The sequence below is a fragment of the Triturus cristatus genome, chromosome 4_2 (assembly GCF_964204655.1).
Source record: "Triturus cristatus chromosome 4_2, aTriCri1.1, whole genome shotgun sequence".
Taxonomy (NCBI): domain Eukaryota; kingdom Metazoa; phylum Chordata; class Amphibia; order Caudata; family Salamandridae; genus Triturus; species Triturus cristatus.
This window is the reverse complement of record NC_140586.1, coordinates 620,455,170-620,481,257: the sequence shown is the minus strand read 5'-3', so window position 1 is coordinate 620,481,257 and position 26,088 is coordinate 620,455,170. Positions and strand designations below refer to the sequence as shown.

The following is a 26,088-nucleotide window of genomic DNA, read 5'->3' as shown; positions in this document are numbered from 1 at the left end:
GTTCTGAGATCCACTTGGCGAGCTCAAAGTTGTCTTATGTCAAGTATATTAAATGCGATTGTGTCTCTCCGGGTTTTTTAAATTTCAATTTGCGATCTTATGTTGGTGCGTTTATTCAGTTGAAATATCAAATAAGTTAAGCATTAAGATACATCTTGATAGCAGTGAACGTTGTACCGCTGCATATTCTTAAGTACTCCCAAACAAACATCAGTCTACATTTTAAGAAAATAAGTATAGATCACTAAATTATATTATAAGGCCTAATGTAGAACAGATTAAGAACTGGCAGGGTTGCTCTAGAGAACAAGGAGGGAGAGAAAAGAGAAGATCTAAAGTACCAACTTAGGCCAATAAATATACAGATATGAGCTCTAGAACTTGTATCTGTTTGTATAGAAAAATGTGGTTTTCTCCTTTTTTGTCAGATAATTCATTACACTTCTTTCTTGGTTGCTTAGATGTCTTTCCTCTTGCTGGTAGAATAGTAGTATAGATATTCAAACAATAGGACTGATGCCTCTCATTCTGCTTTCACAGTCTTAAACCTAGGAAAACATTTGAAGCAATTGGGCGGAACTGCATGTTCTGAATTTTGAAGCACCTTGGTTTTGGATCTCTCTTTCTGAGCTGGATACAACTATTATGTTCACCTCCTTTGGCAAGAAATAGGACCAGATGTGTACTGCCAGAGGGCTATGTTGCAGAGAGGGTGGCACAACAGAGTTGCCTGCTCTTGCTTTTTTATCCATAATTACAACCGAGGCATTGCGGAGCAGTTTGAGGTTGTCACTACAGTAATGACGGATCACAATGGAGTTTACTACACACATTGCCTAATGGATGCCGATGATACCACCTCAATTCCTCTACGTTATTTGTTGGCTTGGAAAAATTTGAGAGAGACCGTTGAGGACTGGTATGCCCTCTAATGCTTTGGTCTAGAAATATAAGCAGCTCAATGCAGGGGGGAAAGTTTAAAAAAAAAAAAAAAAAATCCAAGTGATACGTTTCTGACATTTCCCAAAATACAGGATACATGATAGTTTCCAGGTGCGGCCAGCGTAAATGTTGTAGCATGCCAAATTGATGCAAACTGCTTGAGTGAGATGGATCTAGTTGCCAGATGCCCTAAAAGCAACAGATACTCTGGTCATGCTTATAAATCTGATACAGAAAGTGAGATCTATATCCAATCTGATTAAAGTAGATAAGGAAGAGAGGTTATTGAAAGGACGTTAGTTTGTTAAAAGCAGAGTTCATTGAAATTGGCAGTGCAGTACAGATTATTTTGAGCTCCTAAGTGTTAAAAAATGGTACGTAGCATGCCTATATGTCAACATTTCAAGTAATGCCAGATTCAAACTAGTGAAATTTATCTCCGTAAGCCATACATGGAGTAGTATGCTACCCATGTAGGCAAGCACTTCAGTTGCTGCCCATGGTGGTGTTATATAAATGTTACGATGCAGTACTGTGGTAAATGTAAACCTGGAGAGTCCCTCCTCTTATCTGAGCTATTGAGCTGCAGAGGCCACCTTTACTCACATGGTTTGGTGCTGTTGCATAGTGGGAAAGTATTAGACAGACACACTGACCAAGCTGCACCCAATTACCAGTGACATACCAATGCATATGAACACGCAGTGCTTGTAGAGTGATCTCGAAATGAAAGCAAGACAAAATGAGCCATAATTAAGGGCACCACGCCTATTAAGCGATGCATGGTTATCCATTTTCTAAGAATGACGGGGGCTTCAGAAACAGCCCTGGGTGATAGAATGGTCAATGGCAGAGAAAGGGCACATGAAGGTCTGAAATACTGGTGGCAAATTAACTGAAGACGTAACTTAACCTGCAGCTATTTATATTATTTTATTTATAAATACACTAACATGTCAGGAGTTTCCTGGCACTGAAAGAAACATTGGAACTTTAAATGGACTACAGAGAAGGGTGAAAGTTGACAATGTTTTCAGTGGTCAGCTTAAGGCTAGATGACTAACTTGAAGTATGACCCTGAACGATAGTGTTTCAAAGTCTGTGCATCAGGTAGTGAATGTAGTGGCTGCCAAGTGCGCTTCCTTTGCGTGAGGCACATTGAGCAAGAGATGTGACAGACTTGTGTTAAAGCAAGGTGTGTAAATCACCAGAGTGATTTTTTTTTTAGTTAGGTTTCTCTAGGTCATTAAAGATTTTTGCTGGATCAGTAACCAACAAATGGCTAACAGAGCCTCTGAAATATGATGTGTTTGTACATTTTGCTGATGGTAAACACAGCTAGGCTCTGGATTCTCTGTAGTATGCATAGCTGTACATTTTGCTGATGGTAAACACAGCTAGGCTCTGGATTCTCTGTAGTATGCATAGCCGCTATCTTAAAAGACCCAATATAGACTGTTAAAGCAGTGCATACGCCACAGTGAAATGTTTGTCAGCAGGAAGAAAATGGAGTAGCTTCCTAGGCACTCGCAGAGTAAAAAAGCAGGTAAAAATAAAATCCTTGATCTGTGCTGTTAACCCCTTCGGTGCTCATGACGGAATGGTTCCGTCATGACCCACGGTTGAGCTGTGCTCATGACGGAACCATTCCGTCATGACCACGCCCGCGCAAGATTCCGTCAGCACAGCGGCGGAATCTGCGCAGCATCGAAGGGGTTAAGGAAGAATCTTGACTAACGGTAAATACTAACAATTATCTTTTGGGGTCTCGCAGGCTTGGAACCCAGAACAGAAGGCCACAGCTCATTGTCCTAGCAAGCTTTATTTCTTAAAAGCAAGGGTGCAGTCTGGCCAGCATTAAGTTTTGAAAAATTGTGGTTAATTCCCTGTTCCACAGTAGTTCGTCCTTCACCCAAGCCACAGATTTGGGGGTGAGGTTACCTAATCTGAAAATGATTTGAGTATCATCAGTGTAAGACCTAGTGAGCTGGGAGTGGGACAAACATACTGCATGGTAGACAGCGAGGAGTCCTGAGGAACCTCACAATGCATGGCAACCTTATCAGAGGTAAAGGGGAAGCAACAAAATTCAAACAGTTAAATGTAAGAATATTGAAATCAGGTGTAGACCATGCCCTGCATACCTGTTTCGGCCATGTGGTGATACAGGAGCTCTTGAATCCCTCTAGATCACTCTCAGGCTAGGAAGCAATGTTTTGCTTGGAGTGAGTAGAGATGGGAGACCAACAGGAATGTTAGTAGTATGCTATATTTACAGAAACAATTTAAGACGTTTGGAAAGTTTTGAGGAACATGAAGAACGGGAAGTAAGTTCATCCATATACTATTGGGCAAAAGGTGATCGTTGTACTAGTGGAACAGGTCCCTGGTTACCACCACGCTCCAAAAAAAGTCTTCGATTTTGTGCTGTTAGGTGATTAAATTGCTAATGTTTTCATCCCTACCGACTGCCACCATTAAACTGGATGTTTTTGTTATTGCAGAAAATTAACTGTGGTGTTTCAAAATGAAAAATAAACCTGTACATGTATTTGATGCCTCATGTCTAAATATTTTTTGGGCTAAATTCCACTTTTAATGCTGGATTGTTTATCCAAATTGTTTGGAAGAGTTTTTGGTAAAATAGTGTTTTAGGTGATGGGCCATCATTAGCGATAAACCTCTATTTTGTAGTTGGATTATAGGAGCGGTGGAGTTTTTACTTTTTCTTTATTACTTATTGACGTTGAACCTTCATTTTCGGATTTATTTTAGAAGAAATTACTTTTTTAGTCAAATGTTGTTTTTGAAAGTGAAATATTCATTAAAGTGAAGATTTTAAACTCTGAGCCTTGTGATTAATAATGTTTTTCCCTTTCAGTGATTCTCCTTTGCCTGTAACATCTCGTGTCTGTTTTGTAAAGTTCCTTGACGCTGATTCGGCAGTTGTGGCCCAGCATCTGACAAACACAGTATTCGTTGACCGAGCTTTAATTGTCGTACCATATGCAGAAGGTTTGTACACTGTTTGATGGTCTTTTTTGGCAAGTACTGCTTATGAAAATGTGATTTGGCATGACAGTTGAGTAGAGTTTAGAACAGACTCTTGGTATTCTGGGGAATGTGCCGCTTTCTCGTGCATTTTTATCACATAAGTATCATACTCAAAATACCTTTGTATCCTATCAACTTCGATTTACTTTATATCTGAATTTTTAAATATTTTCTTTTACCACTTATAAATCACTGTCAAAATATCACTTTCAAAATTTGCCATAATTTGGTTAAGACAACAGCTTTTACAGCTAAGTGAAATAACACTAGTCCTGTGCTACGTTTGGCTCAAACCATTATTCTTATTGTGTTGGAGGAATCCTATATATTTGTTTTAGTGGGGTGAAAAGTGTAAAAAAAAAAATCCACACGAAAGTGGGAGCAGATATCTGGCTTGACCTTACAATTACGTGATAAACATATTAATTCTGCTGTCCCGAAGTAAAAATCTTATGTGTCTTACACAAAATTCCCACTTTACCAAGAGTTTGAATGTTTGAAGCTCGTGTCAGGATCAAAAGGTGTCACATGGGCACTGGGTAATTTCCCCATGGTTTTGTGCTCTGTATTTCTTAGACGTTTTTCACTAAATATATAACTTTTCTGTTGTTTATGTGTGTGATTTTTGTAGTGGAGAAGGCAAATGCAAAACCCTTCCAGATGTCGGAAAAACTGGGGGTCCTCTGCAGCTACAGGGGATTCTAAACATAAACTAAGGGTCAACAAGCACTCGCGTTTTGGTGTTAACCTCTTGTTAACCACATTTTTCTAACAAGTGTTTGACAGTGTCTGATGTTTTGATAAAGGTTGTTGAAATGGTAAATTTAATGTTACCTCTGATAAAGGACACGTTTCTGCTGTCTGCAATCGTAGCATTTGTTAACAAATTGTACAATAGAAAACTGCTTATTTAAAATGTACTGTTACCAGAAATATTAACCTGGAATTTTGTTGCGAAGTTCACGGACACCTGAGCTGAGGTACCACTCGAAAGTGTGAAAACGTGTAATTTACACCTGAAACAGTCTAACTTGGCCGATTCCGTTTTGAGAAGCTGGCAAAGAGTTTCTTTTAGTTATCTAAAATCTGTTAAAGGGTTGGAAGTATTTCCATAAGTTTAAGGTTGATTCCATATCTAGCCATTTGTCCTCTTTGACTAGATAAGCTCTACAAATCGAGCGGACACTTGTTTCATACAGCAGCACTGTCTATTTTAAAGTCTAATAAAGCTAGCACAATTTAATAATTTTGTTTTTTTACATTTTTTATAATGGGGCCAAACTCCTTATTTTTAGACGTTTGCTCCTCCTGGTATTTAGTCTGCCTTACCTTAGATCAAGAGTGCCATTTCATCTGCGTTATGCTTCCATTGTGCGAGTGGATGCCAGAGCCATCTATCATCAACGTGGCAATGATAACCACCATTAAGAGAATTACATTTTATTGCTGCAAAACCTTTCACTGAATTAAACATTTCCCAAAAGCATTGTTTTTCATTAAGTAAACCCCTTGTTGTTTTTATATATTTAAACCAGTTGAGGGCATAACTTTATTTTGAGAATAAAAGAAAGCTAAAAAAAATACCACACAAGTATTTTAAATGTCGAGGACATGGTGTAAATAGTTCTCAAGAAGTAGAATTGAGTACTTTTGGACACCCATGTCACGTGTATTACAAAGTAGTGTCCAAATAACAGAAAGAACTAGCTAAATTGCCGCACTGTTTGTTGACTTCCTTTGTATAGTACTGCTGCTTTAGAAAACCTGTGCTAAGAACATCCTCCAAGCCCGATTTCAGAATCTTGACTTTTAAACTACTTTCCGTTTTAGTGATGGGTAATGTTTATACTAATCGCATGCCATCGGGTACAGTCCAGCACCGGGATGCTGCGATGTATTTTGTCATGTTGCAATCTCAGATTGATGTTGTGATTAAAAGGTTGTCAATATTTAGAAACCTGTTTGTTGCAAGCCATGCAAATGACTCCTTTTGACACTTGAGTTCTGGTGTTCTTCCACTTCTTTTTGTTTTGGACTGCCACAACAAAACAGTGCTTTATTATTGCCTCCATCATTATAAGAGGAGTGAGGCTGCTTCACTTTTTTTTTTTTTTTAACTTATGCAGGATGGAAATTCATAAGCACTTTGCAATGTAGCCAGTGTGATTCGTGTCACCGTTTACATCGCATACGGATTTCAAATACAGTATTCTGTTACCCATCACTAAAGGTGAATGTGACCAATAGTTTTCCATTAGGAATGTGCATTATCTATTGCAGTCAGACTAGTGCTTCCCCGCTGTGGTGTTGGGTAATACTTTGTACGGTCCACCTAGGACTATGATGTGGCAGATTGCTTAGGTTTCTGCCGGCCTTTGTTAGCACGGTCTGAGCACACCTAACTAACTATTTATCTCAGTGGGTAGTAGCAGGCCCACAGAGCACTTATAATTGCCTTTTTGCGCGTTTATAGCAAGGAACTGGAAACCATTACAATTTCTGTTGTAACACAGTATGTGGTGCAAACTAATATTGTATCTGGATTTGGCCGGTATCTAGGTGTTTTGGTTAATGTTTGTTTCTTTTGTCTGTTTCTTTTTCTTTCGTTTCTACACATTCATGCAGTATTTCATGGTTCTAACAAAGCAGCTGTAAAAAAAAGTTGACGCATGAAAATAAACTGGTGAGGGGCCTCATTGCTTTTTAAATTGTAGTTTTATTAAAACACATTTTTACTATCCAAATCTGATGCATGATTTCAATGGATACCTATCTCCAGATGCTCTCTCAAGATGAGTCCGAAAGGATTTGTATTTAAGTTACAACTTCCTGTACTAAATATAATTTGGAGATCTCCTTTGAGACGTATTATGCATGCATAATAAATTCCCACACTCTCATTGGGTATGTTATTGCGTTGAATTACATGATACAAAACCCAACATGGAATTTTACCCTATACTATTCCCTCCCTTCTTTCCACAATTGCCCATGGTATCAAAATTGATGACATATCGGTGACACAAGCAAAATAACGGTGCTGTGTATTATACATTTGTTTATATTATCAGCAGATCTCAGTATAGGTGGAAGGAACCATTACCTTTATTTAACAGTGGTTTTTCTTTTTTGTTGTTGTGTTTTACAGTTCTTTTCCCTGGTTCAGCCTGAACTTTATACCAGGCCCTGCTGAAAAAACCACCCAACAGTTTTCTTCTGCAGCTTATCCAGTTTCTCTTAAGTGCCCTATACATATTGTATGTTTTATGATGAGATGCAGTTTTTTCATGTGTATTCACAAAATACAATGGGTATTTGCAAAATTATAGTTGCATTATTTTCTTGGGGCTTGGGCACATTAACCAGTTATTCAGTTTAAATAGGGATTTTGCAGCTGGTTAGAAAAACAATTGTCTTAAATATTTGTATCTCAGTGGGATCCTTGTTTAAATGTGTTTTTCCGTATGGAACCAGATGTAGTTGTCTTCAGCGATACATATGTGGATTTGGGGCCTTTTTCTGAGTTGGCTTTTGACGTGGCAGTCAGTAAAATTCAGCTTGGAGCAACATATATGCCAAACATTGAAACTCTATTGAGTTTTACTACACAGGTAAGGAGTGTGCATAATGTGCACACGAAGTTGGTATCCAGAGATGTGCTGGGACACGTCAGCTGAAACCCTACGCATTGTTCCGCAGAATAGTTTTGTTTTTACCTAATTTGTGTGGTAGGTTTGAAATAAAACAATCATAGTACGTTGTTCCATATTATTAACCCCTAAATCAAACTTTTTTTTGTCTTGTGTATCTTGATTTTCTGTGTGCTTTATAGTGAAGCAGCCGGCACGAGTCGTTGTTCATAAAACAGCTTTTGAAAGTTGAGAGCACACCACTGGAGAACTGACTGTGCTTGCTTACGTTTGGTTCATGACTTAAAAATCGAGTACAGGTGATGAAATCTTGGCAGTGTTCACAAAAAAGTAGTGTGTTTTGTGCTATTTTTTCCACTAGACACGTAACTGTAGTTCAGGAGCAATGGGTAGCCATCAAATGTCCACACTTTGAAATGTCATTCTAATGTTTAATTAATCATAGTCAGTAGAACTCTTTTGGTTTGAACCTGAATAAATTGTTTCAATAAACAGAATGTAAGATTTTTCAGGGAGTATTTTTTTCTGGGTGTATTTGTGTTTTCCCTCTTGAAAAAGAATGCATGCTAATGGAGTCATGTTTCTCTACAGGAGTTATTCCAGATGAGACGAAGGCATTGTCTCTTCTGGCACCAGCAAATGCAGTGGCAGGTCTTCTACCTGGAGGAGCACTCCTCCCAACTCCAAACCCACTTGCTCAGGTACGTTTTAAAATGTTTCTGAGAAGTTAGACATGCCTTTGTGGTTGCATAGGTCATTGTTCGTTATGATTTTTGTCAATAACAGCTGTAGGAAGCTGGCTCTGTATGTACTATACCAAAGTTAGGTATAGTGTGCACAGAGTCCCGTGGATCCCCAGATGTATAGCAGAGACTAAAGTAGATAATACCTCACTCTCTTTTGTGGTTGAGCAGTCAGGCTTATTAGAGGGAACTGTTCAGCATTTGTTGTACACTCTCAGGCAAGAAATGATGCCACACACTCAATCCAGAACAATTGTATAAAAAATTACTTTATTTTTATTACCAGAACCAAGATTTACTTAGTAGCAGGTAACTGATACTTTCACAACAATAATGCATTTGAAAATACGGTGTGTACTCTTTAGAAAACCTGTAATTACTAATTACTTCAGAAAATGTTCTAGATACTTTTCTAACTTGGTGCCAATGACAACTCATTTGGCGACACTAAGTTACTCTGTTGCCATAGAAGAAAGAGTCAACACATAAAACATTTTTGAGAGAAAAACCACACTATGCAATCCTATGAAAAAACGAAGTTGGCAATTGCAGGTAAGTATAGTGACTTCTGGTGTGGTCCTTTTGGGAGTGGAACCAGGGTTCAATTCTGCACTAAAGGTGCACTACCACCAGCAGCACTAAGGGCAGCTGAGTGCAGAGCTGAGGGGTGCCAATCCTAATCCATGGGGACTAGGGGCACATCGTTGGGAGGCTGCTCACGGGCACGTAACGCAGCCTTGGATGGTAATCTTAGGGAGTTAAGGTAAGCCCAAAAGGGGCCTCAAGGTAGCACCAAACCCACACCACCAGGGGCAGCCAGGCACAGGGTGCTCACCCTATGGAGATAACCGTTTTGGTTTCAGGCTGCAGGCTCGGACCAGGAGGCCTCTTCGATGGAAAAAACAGCCAGGGGAGGAAGTTGAGATGCCAAGCAACGTCAAGATACCAATGATTCTGGTCACCAAGAGGCAGGGCCTAGAGTCTTCACTGCTGCGGCATCTTCCAGTCTTCCTAGGTCCGTACAAACATCCTGGGTTCAGGGCTTCCCCCTAAATACTGCATTCAGGGGGCGTTTCTCGAGGTAGTAGCCAATGAGCTGCTATCCTTAGGGTGACTGCACCCTTAGTGTGCTCACCCCACGTAGTTGAGTGGGCACGATCCTTGACCCTGGTTGGAGGGTGCCTGCATTCTGCAAGATGATGGTCACTGAATGTAAGAAAGTGCCCTCTTTTTGCATGGTTGTCCCCACTTTTTGCTGAATTGCTGATGTGATTTGACTGAGTGTGCCCTGTGCTCCTGCTAATCAGGTACCCAGGGCCTAGTTCTTTCCCTAAAACTGCATTGAAGCCTAAACCCAATTGGCATCTCTGGCCACAGGTCAGCCCCTTGTAACTGGTACCACAGGTACCCAGGGCACTGTGAACAGAGAAGGCCTCTAAGAGCTGCAGCACTTATTGTGCCACCCTTTGAGGTCCTGGGCCATTACACTCTCACACTGCCTTCGCAGGCTGCATGTTTGGTGCAGAAGAAAGTGAAGAGTCGACATGGCGCATATCTCTGTGTGCCATACCTGTAGGAAGTGGGTTTCTGTTGTAGTAACCATCCCACGCACTTTTTTGCCAGACCACTGATGCACTTTGACTTGATGTGCCTTGGGTCACTGCCAATCAGGTTCCCAGGGCCTGTGTTCTTTCTTCAAAACTAACCCAATTGGCATCTAGCCACAGGTCAGTCCCAGGTACCCAGGGCACTGTGACCAGGGAAGACCTCTAAGGGCTGCATCACTTACTGTGCCACCCTTAGAGGCCCTGTACATACACACACATATATATATATATATATATATATATACACACACACCCAGAAGGTCAGACCCCCCCCACCCCCACCCCACCGTGTCCAGGAGCTGGTAAGAGGATCCGACCCCAAAAGGCAGCCCGACGCCCCACGGTCTTAGGTGTCTACACTGACGGTGCCTAACCAACCCTTAACTTCCCAACTTACCTCTCGAAGTGGTGGTGGCACCCAGAAGACCTTCGCCCCCCAGCCTGCAGTGCCTTTGTAAACCGGAGGTTCCCCATTGCAAAAAACAGGGCGCCCAACGTCAAAACTGCACCCGGCCACCCTTGTGCCGCTGAAGGTGTGACGAGTGCATTCCTGACTCTGGGGGACGCCAGAACCTCAACTCCCACTACCGAATACTTACCCTAAAACCATTAACACTATTTTCCTCCATAGGATAACATTGACTGTTTTTCTTGGAAAAAGTTCTTAGTGTGGAGTTTGAAAACCTAAGGAAATTCTTTAAAATTGTACTAACTAACAAGCACTTTTACTTACCTGTTTACAAGAAATGTCCCAGTGCAGTGTCCAGGCATACTGCACTGTTCAAGAAAAGTAATCTTCAAAGTAACAGTACTGTATTTTGAAAAAGCATTGCATTATCAGTAACACTACTGTAACCAAATCAAAGTACATTTACAATTCAAACTTTTTACAAACTGCATTACTACTGTGAAGTATTTATTGCTTGCTTGGTTCCGGAAAATAAAATAACAGACTATTTTTATACAAAAACCATTAGTCTGAAGTTCAGTCTTTGAGTGTGTGAATTCATTTCCTGACTGTGTACAACAAATGCTTAACACTGTCCTCTGATAAAGCCTATCTGCTCGACCACACTGCCACAAATGGAGAGTAAGGTGCTTTCTAATTTTACCTCTGCCTACCTTTAGGGTTCCACTGGACTCTGCACACTATACCTCACTTTGGTATAGTATATACAGAGCCAGACACCAACTGACTTGGCCCCAGCCCTTCCGGCCTGTCCCGACCTCAACCAATTACAGCAAACCCTGATGTGTCCTACCCTGCCTTCCCTAACCAGACTTGGTCTGCTGTGAGCACCGGATTTGCTCACCTACAGACTCTGGCTCCGGCCAAATCCGCAAGTCTGCACCTGAAACGCACGGCCTAAGTTATAGTAGCCCAACACCATGATGAGGTCACCCTGACGATCCTGACCTGCCTCAAGTCTCCAACTGATCCCTGCAACACCTTTCTGCAGGATTCCCCCCCCCCCCGACCGGAACCAGTAAGAGAAACCAGACGCGAAAAAAGAACCCTGTACCCAACTTCCCACGGCTTTGGGTGGCCTGAATCGATGGTGTCTCAGCATCCCCTGGCATCCCAATTTAACTCTCCAACCGTCCAGAAGAGCTTTGTCCCCGAGCCTGCAGTGCTTGTTGCAACCGGAGAATCTCCATTGAAACCAACAACGCACCCGATGCCATAACAGCACCCGGCCGGCTCTGTGCCTCTGTGGGTGCGCCTTGTGTGCTAAATCAGACCCCCCTTTGCCCTGAGCCTAACACCAGCAGCTTTGCTCCCACAACATTGAGGCCTGCTTCTGAGCAGGCACCAACCGGAGGCCCCCTATTGCCCATTTGATAACATTAGTCCTCAGCACCCGGCTGCCCTAGTGCCCCTGATGGTGCTTTGAGAGTACATCATCGACCCTGGGGGTACCCCGGTTCTAAGCCCAGAATACCAACTTACCGATAACATGTTTGAGGCATGTGAGCTGTAGATCACATGCTTTGCATAGCCTGCCATCTAGTGTTGGGTCCGGATGTTTGCACTTTGTTTTTCTTTGGAGAAGTCTTTTCCAGTCACAAGCCAGGTGACTCCTCCTTTCGGTAATAGTGCGCATCGCCATCAACTCCATTGTTAAGATTGTATTTTTCTGCCATCAGATTTGGATGTGAATTGCTGCGCTCCAGTTCGGCACAGTTTCTCAGGGTTCCCTTCAATGTGCAATCCACTATCCTCGACGGTATGGTTTCTCTATCGCGTTTCCCATTCTCCACGTATCGTTTCGACTCAAAGACCTCGATCGGGAAACTTTTGGAGGGCCGTTGGGCCTACCTGCGCCAGGCTCGCTAGCAGTCGATAGAACGGACTCCATTCAAGCTCTGTCTCGAGTGTCGCGCTTAGTGTCTGTGCACCGACTGGCACAAAGTGTGCTACCTCTGCCCATCCCTGGAACACGACGAGAGACTGCGACGCATGGCGATCGTTCCGAACAAAGAAGACGCTGCGTGACCGTCTGGCTCGACGTCACGAAATGCAACGTCAGGGCGGCTCCGAAGTGGACATCTTTGGCGAAGGTTCCGACAGAAAAGAAGTACACGGTCAAGGAGCCGAAGAAGCATTACCTATCTCCGTGTCCGAGGCCGACATGGAAGAAGAGGAGAAAGTTACACCGGGTCAGCGTACCGTGGGTACAGAAACCCCCTTGCCCCAACAACACAAGACCAAAAAGGCTCTGGTCCTTCCTCTGCCTCGGGCCAAGGTCTGCACCGAGAAAACGTTTTGGGCGCCCCGCCTTCGGCCCGGCGCCGAAGCACAAAGAAAAGCCTTCGGGCTCGAGTCTGCCCCATGTCGGTACCGAGTCGAAGGTAGCCTCGAAACCAAAGCATGTCATGGTAACCATTCCACCATTAGAGAAGTGTACATTTTTGGAGCCGAAACCTTTGATGCCGAAAACAGCAACCAAAGACTTCGCCAAAAGAAACTCGGTCCAGCGTTCACATTCGGATCCAAAACAGAAAACTGGTAATAAATCCAGACACCTTGCATTCCACCTCCTTCTCCTTACTCATCACACCCAAAAATTCACCACCACCTCTATCATCTGACCCACAGGATGGAAGGGAAGGGAAGGGAATGAGAATAGGTCACAGGATACTGACCAACGAGAAGAATATGACACTGATCCAAACACGGATAATGACCCTGATTTATATCCGTCCAGTCTAAAAGGGATGCTTAAGCATACAGATGAGATCTTTCAGGATCCTGTGAGGGCATGAATCATTACACCCAGGGTGGAGAAAAACCATATACCTGCACCTGCTGACCCCGTCTACATTAAGGGTCAGCTGCCTTTAGACTCTTGTGGTTTCCAACGCTCTCAAGAGATCTAACTCACAAACCACGGCAATTTTGATGCCGCCACAATACGTTTTGGACCCTTGCCTGTCGCGGGTACTTGGGCCTTCTACACGAGTGAGGCACCATTTTTATCAGGCGCCCTGGGGTAACGCTCGGTGGTAGGAAACTTGTTTCAGCCTGGTGATGCCACAACTTTCCCACACACACGTGTGTAAAGTGATTTTATTTTTTTCAGCTAAAGTTGAGGTTTGCAGGGGATTTTGGGTAAGAAAACGTTGGGGGATCCACGCAATCCATAACTCCCTGGAATTCCTTGGGTGTCTAGTTTTCAGAAATGTGTGGGTTTGGTAGGTTTCCCTAGGTGGCTGCCGGGCTCCGGGCCAAAAAGTCATGGGACCCCCCCTTGCAAAACCAGGTTGTTTTGTGATAGGCAATTTTGATGACGCCTCCAATAGATTTTGGGCCCTTGCCTGTCGCGGGTACTTGGGCCTCCTCTGGTTTCTAGTGGGCTTCCTGCCCCCCCGGGGAGGCAGATTGGGGGCTACTGCCCCATGTGCCCCTTGGGAGGTCAGAAAGACTTATGGGCAGGCACCACCCAAACGTCTATAAAAATCTGTTTCCCTGTGGGCTTTCTGCCCCCAGGGGGGGCAGATTGGGGGCTAATGCCCCCATCTATTCCCTGGGGGGGGGGGGGGGGCAGAAAGACTTGCATCTCTCTGGGTGGGCATTGCCATGCCCTTTTTGGGCGGCCCCCACCCAAACATCAATAAAAACCAGCATTAAAAATGCAATCGGTCTCGCCTTTGATTTAATTTAAAGCCATTTGCTTTGCTAATGGTATTGTATAGCAAAGCAAATGGCTTTAACATAATGAAATGCGAGACCTGATCGGATTTTCAAAAAGGGCGCGTGGTAAATTTAGGTTTTTGTTGTGTTTTTTTTTTTTTGCAGTACTGTGTTATATAATATGAACTTGGGGTATAGTTGTATCACAGTCGGACACTTTCATTCATTGTTAGGAACGGGAAAATTATGTGATTTACCCAGAATCGCAAGATTTTTGAGTCTCCCGCCAAGACTCAAACCTGGTTTCCCTGCTTCAAAGTCGGCCGTCAAGCCAAACTGCCGGGAGGAATGGACAATTGGTGAGCTGGAAGAGGGAGCCTCAGACGCACACACTCCTGGGGAAGGGGGTCTCCTTACACCAAACATTGCTTAAATGGGCCCTAACAAATTGCTTAGGGTAAAACGTAAGAGGAAAGTTACCCAACTTTGCTTCGAGTGAGGTTGTAAGAGGGAAGCCTTTTACACGGTCTACGTGTTGGGAGTATCACGCCCAATCACTGCTTTAAATTGGGAAGAAGAAGGTACCCGTGCTCGCTTCAAGATGACGGAAAGGGCACACGTGTTGTAAAATACCTCACACGTAAACTGCCTTGCGGGGTACAAAGAAGAGAACCCCCTCATGCTGCTTGATAGGCTGATGAAAAGCCTCCTCGCACACGAACTTAAGAGCAAGTATGAAGGGTGTCGCCGCTAAACCACTACCCCTGAAATTTTAAGATCCCCATGTCACCATCACATTGAGAGTGTAAAAGATGCGGTAGTTTGGTTGGATCACAAATTTAGAGAAGGAATTCTTCACGGATGTATCCACGCAACTGTACCCATGTAAAGTGTGATCCGCCATAATGATCAGCAGTGAGGCGTGGCGCACCATGAGTGTTTCATCTTTATAGTGCAGTATAGATTATCCTGAGCCAGAATGGAAGTCCCAGAGCGTAGAGTGTACACACAAACGTGTAGGTCTATCTATGACCAGTGTGTGGTCACAGTATATTAACAGCAGAAGGCATTACAGTGAGGCGCATTTGCGGAGCGGAGTGTTCTCTATTCGGTAGAATTTTGAGGTTGTAAACTGAGGTGCTTTGGGAGAGCTCTGAGGGAACTGATTATACGTATAAACGAAGTTACTGAAGTGAAGCGCCCAAGAAGACCTTTTTATGCCCTACGTGATGCTTATAGTGAAACAAGGCATTATTTATGTGACGTGCATTGACAAAGCAGTGTTAGGATGACCACTTAAAAAAAATATGTATATATTTTTTGCGTTTTTGTATAGCGCGAACTCGACCCGAAGGTATTGGAGCGCTTTGCATGAGCACCAGTTACGTTACACATTATATAAATAGTATAAAACACTAGTGAACATTGCAAGAGAGAGACAAACTCTGTGTAAGAAATATTGGTATAACTAGCAATACGCAGTGGAGTGAGGTGCATTGGCGGAGCTGCCTGCGGTCCCGGTTTTACAGCAGCAAAATTTACTATAGTCGGTTGCGTTGGCCGAGACGGGAGAGGTCGTGGGGGTGTCGGGTAGTGGAGGAGAGGGGTTATGATGGCTGGAGTGCGCGCTCGCCAGGCAACCACGGTTTAGCGAGATGCAAAAATAAACACGCGGCGGAGCTTGTCTTTATGGGGCCATGTGTTTGAAACACATGGCCCAATAAAGATAAGAAACCTTTTGCGACGGGAGGAAGTCAGACGAGCCCGTCCAAGTGGGCCATCTTAAAAATGGAAAAGTCTACGCCACAAAGTGCTGGCCACCGTTTAGCATAAACGGTGACGCCAGCCAATGGGAAAGAGGGGCGGGGCTTGAAGCCCTTTACAGAATTCCCTCAGAATCATTAAATGCGCCCCCCCCCCCCCCCACGGGGCAGATTGGGGGCTAATGCCCCGGGGGGGGGGGGGGGTCAGAAAGTCTGTAGCAGCCAAACAAATATGGGGGGAGCTAAGGCCCTCGCCAAGGGGCCGCTCCACACTCCCTGGCGCTAGTGGGTGGATCCCTGCTTGGGGATCGCCCTCCTGGGGTGATCCCCAAGCAGGGATCCACTAGGGGAGGGTACCATTAGAAAGGGGAGATTCTTCCCTTTCCAACGATACCTCTCCCATCTTTTTCGGTGCTCGGGAGCTGAGGTAGCCCTAAAAGCACTGAAACTAAGTTTCAGTTTCGATTTTGTTTCAATGACGATCGCGCGCCATGCGCGTGATTGTCATTGCAATGAAATAGCAAATAATGCCTGGGGAAGCTGAGCATGTGCACATGACGGAATGGTTCCGTCATGAGCACACTACAACTTGTGCTCATGACGGAACCATTCCGTCATGAGCAGTGAAAGGGTTAATATGGTAACACTCCAACAAGTGCCCCCGCTCCTTCAGCAAGGCGACTTTTGTCCACTCTGGACTTGAAGGACGCCGATTTCCATATCCCAATACATCCTGCTCACCGCAAATACCTCAGGTTTGCGGTAGCAGGCCAACATTATCAATTCAAGGTGCTCCCATTTGGAGTAACTACCGCACCCAGGGTTTTCACCAAATGCCTGGTAGTAGTCGCAGCTTATCTACAAAGACAACACATTCATGTCTCTCTATACTTAGACGACTGACTCAGAAAAGCCAGCTTGCAACAAAGCGGTCTACGCCACACTCACAAAACAGTGCAGTTGCTCCACGATCTGGGATTCACAGTAAATCTGTCCAAATCCCATCTCCAACCATCCAACACACATGTATATTTGGAAGCCACTATAAATACACAAAAGGCTCTGGCCTGCCCCAATCTGGCCAGAGTCCCAACACTCATTACCAGCTCGAGTGTTCATGCAGTTACTAGAGATGATGGCGTCTTGCATCCTAATAGTCCCTTACGCAAGACTTCAAATGCGTGCCTTGCAGGAATGCTTAGCACGTCAGTGGAACCAGGCTCAGGGTCTCTTATCAGATCTGGTGTTGGTAGACGGCTGCACCCATTGCTCTCTGCAGCGGTGGGATACACAAAACCTTTCAAAAGGGCGGCTTTTCATTGACCCGGTTCCACAGCTAGTGCTAACAGCAGACGCATCGCTCACTGGTTGGAGAGCTCATCTCCAAACGCACACAATACAGGGCATGTGGAACTTGCAGCAAAAGCAGCTTCACATAAATCTAGTGCTGCTAGCGATTTTTCTAGCGCTCAAAGCATTTCAAGTTCATCTAGTACACCTTCCAGGAGTAAACAATCAGATTGCAGATCTGCTCAATTGTCAAACGCAACAGATCCATGAGTGGGAACTACACCCTCAAGTTATCCTCCTATTCTTTCAGATGTGGGACTTTCCAGACACAGATCTGATCGCCACAAACCTAAACACCAAATGCCCAAGCTTCGCATCCAGGTGTCCACACCCATTGTCCATAGGCAATCCACTGTTGATGAATTGGTCAGGGATATTTGAGAGATAAGACATCCAGATTCCAGCCATCTCAACCTTGCGATCTGGCACCTGAAATCCTAGAGTTTGGCTACCTTAGTCTCTTGCCAGACCTCATGAATATCATCAAAGAGGCTAGACGTCCTACCACAAGAGCCTACTATGCAGCAAAGTGGAAGCAGTTTGTGATATACTGTAATAACAATCATATCAACCCGCTTGATGCTTCAGTTCAAAACATTATATGTTATTTGTTATATCTGCAGCGTTCAAATTTAGCATGCACAGCCATACACTTAGATCTTGCGACAATAGCTGTATACCTCCAGGATAGACAACATCGGTTTCTCTTCAGAGTGCCTGTCATTAGAGAATTTATGGAGGGGACTTAAAAGAATCATTCCTCCAAGACTTCCACCTGCTCCAGTGTGGAATCTCAACATTGTCCTTACCAGACTGATGGGTCCACCTTTTGAGCCATTGCACAGATGTGAGCTGCAATTTCTAACTTGGAAGGTAGCTTTCCTCATAGCGCGCACATCACTGAGGAGTGTAGGTTAGCTTCGGGCACTAACCAAAGAAGAACCATTTTTACAAGTACACCAAAACAAAGTTATTCTTCTGACCATCCCTAAGTTCCTACCCAAAGTCAATTCTGCCTTTCATATCAACCAATCTGTTGAGTTGCCTGTGTTCTTCCCTCAACCAGATTCTGCAGCAGGAGATGCTTTACACACCTTAGATGTGAAAAGAGCATTACTCTACTTCGCAGAAAGGACTAAACCTTTCCATAAAACCAAACAACTATTTGTGGCTTTTGCTCCACCACATAAAGGCAATCCCATATCAAAATTGGGTATTGCACGGTGGATAGTCCAATGCATTCAAACATGCTTTGCAAAAGCATGAAATGTATCCATAGATGACATATGCAAAGCTGCAACATGGTCTACACCTCACACATTCACAAAACACTATTGTGTAGATGTGTTAGCAAGACACCAAGCTAGTGTGGGCCAAGCAGTTTTACGTGCACTATTTCAGACGACTGCAACAGCTACAGGTTAGCTATACCGCTTTGGGAGAGAACTGCTATATAGTCTATTCAAAGCATGTGATCTACAGCTCGCATGCCTCGAACAGAAAATGCTACTTAACCAGTATCCATCTGTTCTTGGCATGTAAACCTGAAGATTCACATGTGCCCACCCGCCGCCCCGGATACCTATACGTGTTGCATTGACATCTTACTTAGATACATATATACATGGACATCTTTCTATTACTCTCACTAACTCCATTATCACCCTCTGCGGGAAAACAATTTAACAGTGGAGTCGATGCCCATGCGCACTATCACCGAAAGGAGGAATTCACCTACTTTGTGACTGGAGAAGACTTCTTTGAAAAAAACCAAGTGCACACATACGGACCCAACACTAGATGGCAGGCTATGCAAAGCATGTGAATCTACAGCTCTACATGCCAAGAACAGATGCATACTGGGTAAGTAGCATTTTCCTTCTCCCACAGGTCTTGTATTGACTGCTTTCCTGTGAAAGGGTGGAGTTGGTTTGTATGAATACCCTAAGAAACTGTGTAAAAACTGAATTACTTACCTTTTGTCTAGGAAATGTCCAAGTGTGATATCTAAGCATATCACACTGATTAGCAAAAGTAACTTAAAGTAATCCAAGAACAAACACAGTAATCTACAAAGTAACTGAAAATTAATTTTGACGGTTGACTTTCCTGTAAATCAACTAACTGCATTTTAACCTGCATTCAACTGTATTTTACTGCATTATACCCGCAAAGTATTATTTCACTTACCTGCTCCAGGCCTGGCTTGGTTCTAGAAGTAACATAACTATATCAAATTTTAATACTAACAAATTGGTGTAAGTTCAGTCTTTGATGTGTGGCATCATTTCTTGCCTGGGTTTGTACGATAAATGATTAACACTACCCTCTGCTCGCCCACACTAGCACAAATACAGAGTAAGGTGTTATCTACTTTTGCAGAGGTACCTATGCGGTTCCACTGGACTCTGTGCACACTATACCTTACTTTGTTATAGTATATACAGAGCCAGCTTCCTACAGTACTCAAACCTGCTCAAACTATCCAGCATCACCCAACATAGCAGCCTGGCACTTGAGTACATAGAGTTCGGGCATCTGAACTTACCCCAGAGAACAATGGAGGTCCTAAGGGAGGCAAGAAAGCCAACAACAAGACTTATGCTACGCAGCAAAATGGAGAAGGTATCTCCTTTGGTCTACAAGCAACAATGCTCTAAGTTCAATATCTACACAGGGAACAGATTCTAGTTACTCCTGAGGCGGAAAGCCGAGAGCAGGATACGTTAATTTACTATTGCGCCGCTTGATTTTTAAATTCACTGTACTAATTTTAACTTTGGCAGAATTCAGTTTTTCTCACCGTTCTCAGACGATAAGGTGCTGGGGGTGCAGAGATATCGCGCTCTCGAATCTACCGCTGGAGCGGGCAGACATCTTGGGGAGGGGGGGGGGTTCTGTAGGGTAGCGCGCTAGTGTTCGCTACTGTCTGACCACATATAATGGTGGCGCTAACGCGTGCGTGCAGCGGACGCGCCAAAGGCAAGCCCGTCCGCGCCTAGCCAAGACCAGAGGCCAGAGAATCTGCTCCTTTTGAGGTAAATACCTGCCACCAAGCCTCCATAACATACTCTGCTGAATCTCTACACACGATCAGAACTCTTGAACAAGCCAAACACCGAACCCATATTTGTTGTACTCCGAAGTTTCCAAAAATCTTGGAAGGGCCGGTAACCTGTAAACACTGCCGATTTCAAAGTGATCTGATAGTAGTTGACACACCAGATCCAAGGAAGGGTCTGGATCCGGATACTATCGGTCTAAACAACATATTATGCAATGTAAGATCACTAGCTAAACATCCTTTTGAAATATGGGACATGATTGCTTCCCACTCCCCGACACTACGTTTCTTCACAGAAACGTGGCTAAATCCCTCCAATCATCCTTTTGATAAACTTGGATATTCCAGAGAACTATAAATTCCTTCATCTGGACAGGGAAGTTAAAACAGGAGGGGGCATAGCCATAGCTTTTCTCTGTGAACTGGGTCTCCACCTAAGCAATGATTGCTTTGAATTGGGAATTTTTAAAATCACTCTATCTCCTTCTGATAGATAGCTGGTATGGAGCATTAATTTATCGTCCTCCAGGATCCAAATCTAATTTTACGGACCTTCTGGTGGAACATATAGCCTTACATGTGCTTGCTTCAAATCCATTTCTTCTGTTGGGGGAATTTTAACTTTCATGGAGAAATTCTTACTAACTCTGAGGTAAATAAACTTTTTTCCTCCCTGGATTTAATGGAACTCACTCAGAGTTGAAGGCCCAACTCACCGGGCTGGTGACTCATTAGATTTAATTTTTTCCAACTCAGACCAGCTGAGTTGTAGCCCTCCTGACCCCCTCACATGGACATATCATTCCATGATCAAGTTTTCCATTCATCAGCTGTGTCAGAGAAGCTCAGATATATATGCAGGACAAAAACAAGAGCTGCGAAGGCCATGGCATAATCTCTCCTTAGAAGCCTTTAACGAGGCTTTCTCAATGGAACCAGTAAAGAACGCTATGGAAGTAGCCTTCAATGCTGCCTTAGGCGCTGTAATCCCCCCAAAAAAGTATGGTACTTCTCAATGGTGGCCTTCAACCCCCTGGTTTACGGTGGAGCTAAAGATGGAAAAATCTAAATGTAGTCGATTGGAAAGAATCTGGCGAACTAGTAAGGATTCTCATAATAGACTACTTTACATACAGTCCTTGTCCAGATACCATTTGAATCTAAAAGCAGCCAGACGTCTGTTCATCATTAACCAAATAGAACATGCGAGCAATTCCCCAAAAGCCCTTGTTTAGGTCTCGGCTAGCGATGGCTGCGCTTGCGCAGTCTCGCTCGCGAGATTTAATGTTTTAGGAGTGGGGCTTTAGCCCGCCCCTTTTTTCCCCTCTTCTCCATTGGCTGGCCTCTTAAATGCTGGTCAGCCATTGGAGAAGAGCTTTGTCTCTCCAAACAAGCCCAGTCTTTTTCCGATTCAGGGGCGTGTTTTTTCACTTCTTTCGGTTTTTTGAAGCCCCGCCCCCTTTACACGTGGTGGGCGTTTTTTTTTTTTTTTTTAGCGTCGGAAGATTCGTCCATTTTGTGCGCGGACGTGGGGTCGCCTCTTCCTTCCTGCTGGATTGGCGTTTCAAGTCCGGTGAGTACAAGCGTTAAGGTAACAATGTTGTTCTTGCTTGCATTTCACATGGCCCCTGCGAGGTTTTGTTGCTCTGGTGAGGACGTTGAGTAAGACGCGCGGCTACAATATTTCTCTCTCCGTCCCCACTTTTCATTTTTCACTCCCTCCTAAAAGCCCAGCCCCTGGGAACCAGCCCTAACAAGAGCGCTGACTAAAAGCCCTCTCCACCAATCCCCGCTCAGGCTTCCCCTTCCCTCCCACCCACACATCCTCGCACGACTGGGAAAGTTTGCTCCGTTGTTGTTGCAGCCATGAGTCGGGTCTCAGGGTGGGTCTAAAGGCGGCAGCTTGGATATACAGTGGCCTGCTTCGACCCAGTGAATTCATATACAGCCGGACCAGTTCCCGCATGTTCCCTCGGCGAGGCTGACCACCGTGCTGCCAACACCGGGACCTTGTTTGGATCCACCGCCTGCTCTGCTCTCCAGGATAGGCTGTCGCCTGTCTGTGAAGGAATTAATATCACGGGCTGATTGTGTGCAAATCTGTTTCTTGTGGTTGAGAAGCTCTATAAGTGAGGAATATAGAGGCTCTTATTGTTGTACTTTTATGGATTTTATGAAATTCGAATAAAGGTCTTTTGAACTTGAACTAATGGCTCTTTGGCTGACTTTTGCACTTCTGATTAGCACGATTGGTGCAGGTAAGGACCGACCCAATCCTTTTAAAAATGTTTTTCTCCGTTTTATTACTTACTTGTCATCTTTATAAGTCGCATTTCAGTCTGATTCTACAAATGTTATTTTTGTGGTTGGTGTGTACCTTCTCGTAAACTTTGAAATTAATCTGTAAATGCTCGTTCTGTCACTACATTTCCATTTGAAATGTCGCATTTTCTAATTATAGCGTTCTCATGTGATCACTGCTAAAGTTTGATATATGGACGGCCTTAGCTAACCTCCCCTTGAAAAGAATTGCGCCGCTGGGTGGTCGTTTGATTTATCCCATGTGCCCTGCGCTGCCTTTCCAGTACTGTTATGTTTGGCTTTTTGTTATTGCCTTTGTCGCACCCCCTCTCTACCCCTAGCTTGCCTGGTTTATTTATAGTTTTACTTTAAATATTTGTTACCGTTGCTTGTAAATACTATTTTGGTGGATGCCATGCCGGCGAAGGGCTTACGGGACTGGCTCCTTCTCTGTTAATCAACAGGCATCCAAGGAGGTGGTACATGATGCGTGGAAGCAATCTGGGGCAGCTTCTCTCGGAGAGGAACCCCCTCCATCCCACCCACCCACATCTCCGCTGTGGCAACCCGAACTAGAACACCTTTCTCAGAGGATGAGTGTCTGGTGGGGAGGGGTCTTAACACCTGTCTCCACATGGAGCACCTCGCGGAGTTGTTTGGGGGGTTATCTTCGGGGAAGCACGTCTGAAAAACAGGAGTCCACCCCTCCGAGTAGTAATACACAAACATAATGTGCAGTGTACTGTAGAAAGAAACGCGCTGGGACTACCGTAGCCAAGGCGCCAAGTGCGAGGCTCTAACTCCAGGGACCACACTGCCGAAATGTTCCGTAAAAAGGAAGCATTTTTCTCAGAACAAAACGCATCAAACTATAATTGAGGCCCTCTGCACCCTCCCTCCCTTATAATGCTCCCTTGAGGACAGAATTCTGTGCAGGACTGTTTTTCCGAGTGGTATTTGGGTAACTACAATCCATTCTCCTTTATCCTCCTCTCTTTCGACATCATTGCTGTGCAGCTTTGTTGCCAGGTAATTATGAAAAATTGAGCGTTTTTCATCTTCTAAGATCCTGTGCAGATCCTAGACACCCCGCCCCCAAACAGTTTGGTGTTGTGGAGGTGTTTGTGGTGTTGGTACGGCACAGTCCGCTTCACGCACAAGAAACTGTTCAGTAAGATGTGCCTTCACCGTTCAATAAGGTTACCATCCTCTTATCCCCTGACACGCTTTATGTGAGTGATAGGAACTTTTCCCATCTAACCATCTCTGTTCTGAGGCTTTGCAGCGGGTGGAAAGGTGTAATGTGTAGCTCTTAAGAGACGTTTCTTTCTCAACACCTTCTCGCTTTGTAGTACTGGCCTGTTTTTCATAGATGTTTGCAAGTAAATTAAGGGTTTAAAAGCGCTTGCTGCCTCCTTCCTGGCCTCCAGCAATTTTCGGCAACAATAAATGTCATGATGACTCTGGTGTTTAATGTTCTTCCTAGAGAGAGATCGGAGTTTTGTCTAGTGGAAGTTTTGCCTTCTGGAAAGGTAGCACATAGGGTTAATGTGCCTGCAGCAAAGAACATGTACCATACAGATCACAAAGTGCACATAATGTAAATAGGTCAGAGGGCTACTGTGTGTGTGTGTGTGTGTGTGTGTGTGTGTAGGTGGCTCTGTGGGTGGCTCTATTTGTGTGTGGGTGGCTCTGTGTGTGTAGGTGGCTCTGTGGGTGGCTCTGTGTGTGTGTGGGTGGCTCTGTGTGTGGGTGCAAATGCAATAGGTCTCGCATTTGAGAGTGACTAAGCTATTGACGTTGTAAATAAAAATGCCGTTTCTTTAAATGTTTTAAAAACATAAACAAAAATAATGTCATGAGCAATGCCAATAGCTCTAACTTTAACAATGCCGAGACCATTGCATTGTAAATGCTTGTTGGTATAGTAAGGGACTTTGTATCCCCAAATGTTTGTAGACAGTCACCAGTGGAATTTTAGGAGTTTGTAACTCCCTTGCAACTTACTTCCAAGAAAAGATATCTAAAATCTATGCGAACTTCTCATCCATTGCCCCCACCCCCGCTTCTGAACCTCCTACCAAGTTGGAGGAGTTAGGAAAGATGCAAGTAGCACTCTTGATAGTTTCGAACTGACCTCGATTGAGGTCTCCAAAGACCTCTCTACTGCTAAATCTGGTTCGCCGCTAGACCTCTGCCCGCCAAAGACAATGGCTTTCCTAGCCACGAGTTGTGCCCCTGCCATTCGAGACCTCTTCAACTACTCAATACAATATGGCATCCTAGGACGTGGAAGGATGTGTTTGTCCGCCCATTATTTAAAAAAAAAAAAAAAAAGCTGATCCTTCAATTCTTAACTATCGCCCTATTTCTTTGCCACCGCTTCTGGGCAAACAGCTGGAAAGCATTATAAACAGACAGCTAAGTTCATATTTGGAATCCACTCAAATTTTGGATCCATCACAGTCTGGCTTCCGGCCAGGTTTCAGCACTGAGACCGCCATCTTGGCGGTGACTGACTCCATTAGGCAGACAATAGATGCGGGAGGATCAGTAGTACTGATACTCCTAGATCTGTCCGCAGCGTTTGATACCATCTCGCACTCAAAGCTGGCGGAGAGACTATTCTCCTGCGGCATCCAAGGGACAGCCTTGCAATGGCTGCAATACTTCATGTCTGAAAGAACACACACCATCATGTTAGGACCCTATACTTCAGCAAAAATGCGTCTTGATAGGGGTGTCCCGCTGGGCTCTTGTCTTGTGCCCGACTTTATTTAATATATACATGGCCCCCCTAGCAAAAATAGTCGAACATCTAGGATTGGAGATCATCTCATACGCTGATGACACGCAGCTTATTTTTACTATCGGCTCAAATCCAGATACAGAGAAAACTCGTTTCGCCATCGGCATGCTCGCAATCTCCAATTGGATGACAGAAAACTGTCTTACACTGAACCCTGGCAAAACTGAGGTCATGCTAATGGGGAAAGTCTCAGATATCTGGTCGGACGACTGGTGGCCCTCAATTGGGTACAGCTCCCGTTCCCAAACAATCTGTTAATCTAGGTCTAAAGTTGGACCAGGCGATGACCATAAAAGACCACATTGCTGCCACTACCAGTTCCTGTTACTACAGTCTACGTTTGCTTAGAAGAATTCTTCCCTATATGCCTACCTCCCATAGTAGAACTTTAGTTCAGGCAATGGTAATAAGTCGTTAGGACTATGGAAATGCTCTGCTTGCCGAAGTGGGAGAGACCTTGCTTGCTAAATTACAAGTAATACAGAACACTGCAGCTAGAATGATTCTGAATCGTCCTGCAGGCTCCCCCTCGATTCCTTTGCTCAAGGAACTGCACTGGTTACCAGTAAAAAAAAGAGCTTTTTAAAAACCTGTTTAACCTACAATGCTCTGAAAGGCAGAGGTCCTCTCTACTTGCAAAAAAAAGTATAAAATACTCACCCTGCAGAAA

General features: G+C 44.2%; 1 protein-coding gene across 3 annotated transcripts in view; it reads left to right on the top strand.

Annotated features, from left to right (window-relative positions):
* SRSF11 (serine and arginine rich splicing factor 11) overlaps nt 1–26,088 on the top strand; it is a 214,799-nt gene that overhangs the window by 13,168 nt on the left and 175,543 nt on the right. For all 3 annotated transcript variants that reach the window (XM_085602290.1, XM_085602289.1, XM_085602288.1), the window contains exons 2-3: nt 3,824–3,957; nt 8,238–8,347. In XM_085602290.1, the coding sequence (XP_085458416.1) occupies nt 3,824–3,957; nt 8,238–8,347 (244 nt within the window). The remainder of the gene's footprint in view (nt 1–3,823; nt 3,958–8,237; nt 8,348–26,088) is intronic.